Source organism: Nipponia nippon, unplaced genomic scaffold (genome assembly GCF_047370975.1).
Source record: "Nipponia nippon isolate SJK-2023a ecotype South Korea unplaced genomic scaffold, ASM4737097v1 scaffold_10, whole genome shotgun sequence".
NCBI classification, from domain to species: Eukaryota; Metazoa; Chordata; class Aves; order Pelecaniformes; family Threskiornithidae; genus Nipponia; species Nipponia nippon.
In genome coordinates, this window is record NW_028262291.1 from 33,229,536 (window position 1) to 33,237,384 (window position 7,849).

Below are 7,849 nucleotides of genomic sequence, written 5' to 3' on the forward strand. Positions count from 1 at the left end.
TTTTTTCCCTTATTTTCAAAATTTTCTCTGCCAGCCTACCGTATTTTTTCAGACAGCCCTGGTAACAGGTTTTACCTACTGCAGATGTGCCAAACTTGCACAAAGCCAAGGAGAGAGCTGTTCATCGTGACCTGAAGAAAGCATCAGTGCAGCAGCACTGCTACCAGTCCTTAATACGTAGAGAGCCAACTGTATGGACATCCGTCAGCCAGGGACCAACGTAACCTTTCATTATGGAGGACCAAGTGTTGGTGAGGCACCAAACAGCACGCACCATAGCGTTACCCAGTAAGCTGAACACTAATAACTCACTGGTAGCATAGTTCATGTGCTGGCCTTAGACTCCAGCTTTATATTAGGCTGAAGGACATCGTATTTGTAGTGCAAGTCTGTCCCCAGTGGCTGCCAAACATTTTGCTTCTGGCAGTGGCAGCCCTTTGCATTGTCCCTCGCCATATGTCGCCATCTCCAGCTACCTCCTCACGCCCCGTCCCTTCTCTGCTTCCCCGCTCTGCGCATCTGCCCCAGCAAGAAGCTCCATTTCTCTAGAGACTCATCTGAAGTGGCTGAGGCCCAGCCACAGATGACAGCATTAAGCAGAGCCTCTGGGCTGTGAGCGGTGGGGACGGATCCTCGGCCTTGGGCAGGGACTTTGAAGTCGCTCAGGGTGCTGTGCGCCCACTGGAGCAGCCTGGCAGGGGGCTGCAGAACAGTGCCGGCGACCCAGGGGAGGAGGGAGGCTTTGCCTACATCTCCCGGGCAGGCAGCTCGTGGCAGCAGGAGGAGGAAAGCAAACACCCATCCTGCTGCCTGCAGAGGAAAGAAAGGAAAGGCAGGCTGTGACAGGGCTGCGGGCAGAGCAGAAGCAGGGACTGACAAAAGCCAAAGGCCAAGCACAGGTGTGGATAAAAGGAGCCAAGACTGAAATCTCCCCGAGGAGGACTTTGGCTTTTGTCACGTTGCTACGCTGACATTGTGGCGTGCTGGGTTTCAGGCCTTGGCTACCAGGCAAGCCCAGCCTGTAAAGTCTCACGGGACTTCGTGTTCAGCATTAGCTCAGAGCGGGCTGCAAAATCAGTCAGGTGGAGGGGCTGCAGGACTGTAAACAAAGGATTACGGCATGTGGCAAGGGGCTGTTTAGAGGGAAGGGACCAAGGGTATCACGGGGATGGGGATCAGTAAGACCTTAGACTGAGCGCCTCATTAAAGTTTTAAACTAGTACTTAAACTGTCCAGCTGACAGAGGAAGGGTGTGCGGGAGAGGCTCTGGTGTGTCTGGGAGGGGTGCAGGAGCTGCCTCCAGGCAGGGGAGGGACACGCTCACCCCCCTGCCCCTCGGGAAGGCACTCGGTGCCTGTGCTCCATCTGCAGCTAGAAAGAGAAGGACACTGTTCCTGGGAGATACCAGCAGCCTGTAGCCTAGAAACTGTGTCAGAGGGCTCCTTACTCTCCTCTCCCCAAGGCTGTCACCTTCCCCCTATCCCCAGGGCTCAGGAAGGAGCAGGAGTATTCTGGTGCAAAACCAGGAGGAGTCTAAACAGCAGTGAGTAGGCTGAGAGCTGGAGTAGCTACACAATAGCTACGTCAGGGTCCTCCCAACAACGGTGTAAACACAGCCTGAGAAAGAGAGAGTAGAAACTGCAGACTAGATGGAGACAGGATTTAACATGGAAAACAGAAGCTACTTAGCAAGGAGGAAATAATTCACCAACTAACGCTCCCCATAGCAGAGGGGGAAACAGTCCTGGAAAGTCAAACTGTGTTGCGCAAACCTTAGGAGACCTAGCAAATTAGAGAAGGGGACATGAGACGTTAGAGAGGAGGAAGGCAATGCGCCAGCACCAGGACTGTGCACACAGCTACCCTGTGCCAGGCAGCACGGAGGTAAGTGCTGGGCAGGAGCCCACTGCTCAGTTCAGGCAGCAGCTACTGGGAGAGCCTGACACGCTGGGAGGAGGTCAGAAGAAAGGCGACAGCTCATTGTGCAACTACAGGGGATTGATTTGCAATGACAGTATGTTTTCCTTGGCTCTGGGGGGATACGGAAACAGTTTGCAAACATTTGTAAGGCACAGACCCAAGCAGGAGGGAGGGCAAATTACTTACTAGAGAAGATAAAACAGAGAGAGGAAAAACAGAAGCTGAAAGTAACTAATATTTTACCAATGAGCTCCAGCAGCTTGTGAAATAGCTCTCATGAGGAGAGCAGAGAAAAACCCAGGTATGGGCAGTTTTAAATTTGGATGGGAAGAAAGTAATTAATACATGTGCAGTGAAAAGCATACAGAAAAATTTGTTGAAGCGATACAAATATTTCCACCCCCACAATCAGCAGTCCCAATTTTCCACTGCCCTGCATCTCTTGCTATCATTAACAGCAATGCAAAGAAGGACATCGTTTATTAAACCAGGAGCGTAACCTTATAGCACTGCTCCACCTAAGCGCGTAGATTTCTAGACATTTCTAGCCAACAGAGGATTAGGGTTTACAATTGTGTGTTGGAAAATGACTCACTAGCAGTGATCCTCTTCAGCTCCTCCAGAGATCTCCTCCTGCCCCATCCCAAATCTCCTTTAGTCTCGATGAGGTAGGGATATGACTCCATGTTTGGACAGTGTGTGTTAATGTCTCCTAAAGTCATATCCAGCTGCTTCTAAAATCTCCCGGTAAGTCCCCTACCAGTTGCATTTGGGAGACCGCTTATGGGACTGCTAAAGATCCACAAGGAAACCTGAAAGATCAAGGCCCAAATACAGCCCCACTGCAGGCTGAAACAGCAACCTGCCAAGAGCCCCGAGAAGCCCACACCTTACCTGGCATATACACTTACCAGCTTGATATTTTCCACAAGGAGGGAACACAGCCATGGCTTGACACCTACGTTGCTGCAGCTAGTATTAATGTTTAGCCCCATCGGCCAGTGAGCTGGGCTCTTCAGACAGTGCAGAGCTGTTCCCTGGCCTGAGGAATTTTCACATAACTAATTACCAAGTTTTATAACCGCCCCCAGCAGACTATGATGACGATGAATGAATGAGATCAGATTAGTCAATATGGTTTATTGGCGGAGTTTGCCCACTCGCTGTGGATGCATCATTACTGTGTGCATTCATCAGCACAGGGATAAGCACAATTCGAAGTCTCTGCCTGTACAATTTGAAACCACAACCAACTTGCAGCTCTTCAGCTTTCTCCCAAGGACTCCCTAGGCCTTTCTGGGGTCCCTCTGTTGCTCTGTATCCTTGTCCTGGGCCATCCTGGAAGTCCTTTGCTGAGTGCCATGTCCTTCCTTATTAAAGCAGATTAAGCTGTGCCTGTAGAGGTTAAACAAGAAATTGCTGAAAAGCACTGAAGTTGTAACACAGTGGCTAATGGTACACTTGCTGCTACTGTCCTCTGCCTGACAAGATCAGAGTTGCTCCGCTGTGTGGCACAGATGCTCTGCAGCTCCACATCCAGCAACAGTCCCCTTTTTGCTGAACAGTATTTCTAGGGCAGGGCATTCCTCAACCACACTGGGGCTGTTGAGCCCAGGATCCCTGTAGAAAAAGGGGAATCTATCAAAGTCACTGCAACCAGCATGTTCAAAGTGGGTACCTGCAAAGGTGTTCTGTGTTGCCTACAACATCGCTCTAGTTCCCCCCTTGTCAGTCCTGACACACCCCTGCAGCAAGCAATAGCTTGCATTAGCACTAAAGGGAATAAGGTTTCATGGCTGGAAACTGCTTTGCACTGAAATTTGAGAGCTGTGCCTTTCCTTTCCATCTCTGGCACGAATTCCCTAGGCGGCCCGAGGCAGGCACCTTCATCTCCCTGCGGTTCAGTTTGCCATCTGTAAAACTGGGTTAGCATCCCCTCCTCCCTCTTACACCCCTTTTATCCTTGCGTATATTAACGGTAAATACGGACGGGCTGGTTTGCGTGCAGGCACAGTGCAAAACAGGGGGCACGACCCTGGAAGCGTGGGGAAGGTTTGCAGGGAAGGATGCGTGCGCGGAGGGACAGGTGCACGGAGGGATGCGTGCACGGAGGGCAGGTGCACGAAGGAGGCCGGGATGCAGGGATGCGCAGGCAGGGATGGAGGATGCCCGCAGGGAAGGGCACACCCGGCGGGCCGGCCGTTTGCCCACCGCCCGAGCCGCCCCCGCCGCAGCAGCGCCCGGCCCGGCCCCTGGCGGCGGGGGGGAGAGGGGGCGGGCCCCCGCCCGGCAGCGGCGCTGCTCCGGCCCGGCCCGGCCCCGCCGCGGGGCTCCGGGGCGGGATCCCCCCGCGCCCGCCTCCGCCCGCCCCCCGCGCGGGGCCTGCAGCGGGCAGCGCGGGGCGCCGCAGCGCCCGCCGCCCCGGGCCCGGGCTGCCATGGAGGAGCCGCCGCCGCCGCCGCCCGCCTGATCCCCGAGGCTGCCGGCACCGAGACAAAGCGCGGGGCTGCCCGCCGCGCCCGCCCGGTGAGTGCCGCGGGGGCGGGCGGGGGGGGGCTCCGTCCTGCGCCGGGGGCACCGGCCCCGGGGGTGGGGGGGAGGTCCCGGTCCCGCACCCAGCCCTGCCTGACACCCCCGCGCACCCCCATCCTCATTCACTGCCCAGACGGCCCCGTCCGCCGCTCTCCCGGGCCCGGTGCACCGCGAGCATCCTCCTTCACAGCCCGGCCACCCCCCACCTGCGGCCCAGACCCTCGCCGGGCGCCCCCGGCACCCCCGTTCATTGCCAAACAAGCCTGCGCCCACCGCCCAAACACGCCGCAGGGGCTCTGAACGCACCCCCCGTCACCCCAAACGCCCCCGTCACCCCAAACGCCCCCACGCACCCTGAAGACTCCCCCATCGCCCCCCCGGGCCCGAGCACGCGCTCCCAACACCCCCGCTGACCGCGCAGGCACACCTCCGCGCCCCAGAACCACCCGCCGCAGGCACCCCCTCCACCGAACGCTGCCCCCCCAAGCGCCCCCCGCAACCTGACCCCCTCCCTCTGCGAACCCGCCCCGGCGGCTCTCCCCCGCCGCCCCTCTCCAGCTCCGCCTGCCCGCCCTGCCCTTGCGCCTTCCCGGGGAAGGGGAACAAGAGGGGACCGTGCGCGCCCCTCGCCCGCCGTCCCGCTCACCCGCCGCCGCTCTCTCCCTTGCAGGCTGAGCCATGGTGGAGCCGCCGGCTGAGCCTCCCCCGCAGCCCTGCCCGGCGGCGCCCGGGGGGGCAGCGGCGGCGGCGGGGGGAGAGCCGGCCCGGCCCGGGGAGCAGTCGCCGCTGCTGCACCTGGACCTGTACAACTTCGACTGCGCGGCGGCGGAGGGCAGCCGGTACGTGCTGACCAGCCCGCGGTCGCTGGAGGCCTGCGCCCGCTGCGCCGTGCGGCCGGTGGAGCTGCTGCCGCGGGCGCTGGGGGAGCTGCTGCGGGACGCCCCCGGGCGCTCCATGCGGGTGGCCGCCGGCCTCTACGAGGCCTACGAGCGGGAGCGTCGCCGCAAGCTGCAGCAGTGCCGGGAGGAGCGGGAGAGGATTATCCGGGAGGAGAAGAGGCGGATCCTCGCCCCCCTCGGCAGCCTGCCGCCCTCGCCCGCCGCCCGCGTCGCCCCCCGGGCTGCTGCCGCCGCCGCCGCCGGGCCCCAGCCCCGTGGCGGGGGGAAGGCCGGGGCGCCGGCGGGCGCCAAGGCCAAGAGCCACTCCCTGGACTCGCTGCAGAAGCGCCGTGAGGGCAGCTGGGGCAAGACCTCCTCCGAGTCGGGGGCCTCCTCCTCCTACAGCGGGGAGAGCCTGCGGGAGCGTGGGGGCAAGAGGGGCGGCCGGGGCCGGGGGGCCGCCGCCGCCGCTGCCAGCGGCTCCCTGCTGGGGCGCAGCTTCAGCCTGGGCGACCTCAGCCACTCGCCGCAGACCGCCCAGAGGGTGGAGAGGATCGTCAGGGAGGTGAAGAGGAAGAAGGGGCTGTCGGAGGTGCCCGAGAGGGACAAGAAGATCGCGGCGCTGATGATCGCCAAGCACCAGGAGGCCAGCCTCCTGCGGGAGCAGCGGCAGGCGGCCCACCTGCAGTGGGACAGCCAGCGGCGCCTGGCGGAGCAGCGGAAGGAGCAGGAGGAGAAGGAGAAGCAGAGGGCCCTCCTGCAGGGCCAGCGGATGTGGGAGAGCCAGGTGGAGAAGCGGCGGGGGAGGCTGAGCCAGGAGCAGGAGGAGGCCGCCCTGCTGAAGCAGAGGCAGCGCCTGGTGTGCGAGGAGAGGTGGCGGGAGCAAGCGGAGAAGCAGGAGCGGCTGCGGAGGGAGAGGCTGGAGAGGGCCGTCCAGGAGGACAAGCAGAAGAAGCTCCATCAAGAGCAGAACCTGAAGGCGAAGGAGGAGGGCAAGAAGGAGCACCGGGAGCGAGAGGAGCAGCTCCTGCAAGAGAAGCTGTCCACGGCCGCGCAGAAGAGGCTGAAGAAGGAGGTGCAGCTGCAGAAGGAGAAGAAACTGCTCAACCAAGCAGAGAAGCTGAAGCACGAGGCCTTGCTCAAGGAACTGGCCAAGCAAGAGGCAGAAGAGAAGGAAATGCTGAAGGCCTCCCTGGAGATGAGTTTGACCAAGGCTCAGGAGAACTATGAGCAGCTAGTGGAGAAGAGGAACCAGGAGCTGAGGGAGAAGGCCAGGCGGGAGGACATGCAGATCCAGAGAGCCAAACTGGCAGCAGAGAAGAAGGAAAGAGAGCAGAAGGAGCACTTGGAGGCCCTGGCTCGAGAGACAGAGAGAAGGCTCCAGCATGCTGCCCAGGTGGCCGAAGAGGTCGTCCAAGAAAAAGCCCGCAAGGTGGTCTTGAGCCGTCTGGAGAAAGAGAAAGTGCAGAAGATGAACAAGCAAAAGGTGGAACAGTACGAGGACTTACGGCGCAGGGAGATCCTCCTCTCTATCGAGAGGAAGCTGGAGAGGAGCGAGCAGATCTTCAAGGAGAAGAAGACTGTCTTAGAAAATGCCAGGTCTGTCGCTCGGGCATCCTTCCACGTCCGGGAAAAGGTACGGGAGGAGACGAACATGCGCACCTTTGACAAGATGGCCTTGGAAGCAGAACTGCATGCCCACCTGAATAAGAAGTGACAGATCTTGTCATGGATGAGTGGGGCTACATCACCGGTTGTCCATCATAATGCATCAGAAAGGTCCTCCGCATTAACATTTAACATTTGAAAAGCAACAACAACCAACAACCACCCTGATTTATTATTTTGGGGGAGCAGGGTACCGCACAAAAACGTGGCAGCTATTTCACATCCTTTTTAAAATATGTTTTTGTTCTGGGCGTGTTTTAAGGACTGACCTCAGTCATCTTTACAGAGGGGAAGCGAGTTTTTGTGTCCTCCATCCCACGAGCACACGGATTTTCTCAGAGAGGGCTGCAGAAGAAGTCTGCTTGAAGCCTGGGAGTTACTGGTTGATTATTTACACCAGAGCTGACTATAGCTGCGCTCTTTTCAGTTGGAAATGCAGACAACAGAGACTACTGACTACTAGAGACTACTGACTTAAGAACCAAAACCACCTCAGCTGATTCTGGCTTGGGTGACGGGCAGCTTGGTTTAAGTTACGGGACTGCATTTTCAAAGCCGCTGCACTCCCACGCCGAAGGTGAGGAGGACTGGAGTACAGAATGCCGTACGCCCCTGGGTGCCCCCCGCCTGCTGCTGGTACCGAGCAAGAGAAAGCACAGATCAAGACTTTGTAACACCATGTAAGCAGACGTTATGATCAGAGCTGGGCAGAAGCTGTTAAAAGCGCTCACAAACACAATTTCACTTTTGCTGTTTGCAACTGTTGTCCCTCCCAGGTATCCTCACCTCTCCTCCTCCTTTCAAAGTTTCTCTTACAAACATCTGTACAATTTCTTCTTTTCTTTCAGAGG

The 7,849-nt window shown here is 58.7% G+C and overlaps 1 protein-coding gene across 1 annotated transcript; it reads left to right on the forward strand.

The window, feature by feature from the left end:
* Positions 1-5,103: 5,103 nt before the first annotated feature.
* Positions 5,104-7,062, forward strand: CCDC177 (coiled-coil domain containing 177). The gene has a single exon (XM_009473849.2). It carries the CDS (start codon positions 5,131-5,133, stop codon positions 7,045-7,047), a length of 1,917 nt encoding a protein of 638 aa, XP_009472124.2. The 5' UTR covers positions 5,104-5,130; the 3' UTR covers positions 7,048-7,062.
* The last annotated feature ends 787 nt before the right edge of the window (positions 7,063-7,849 follow it).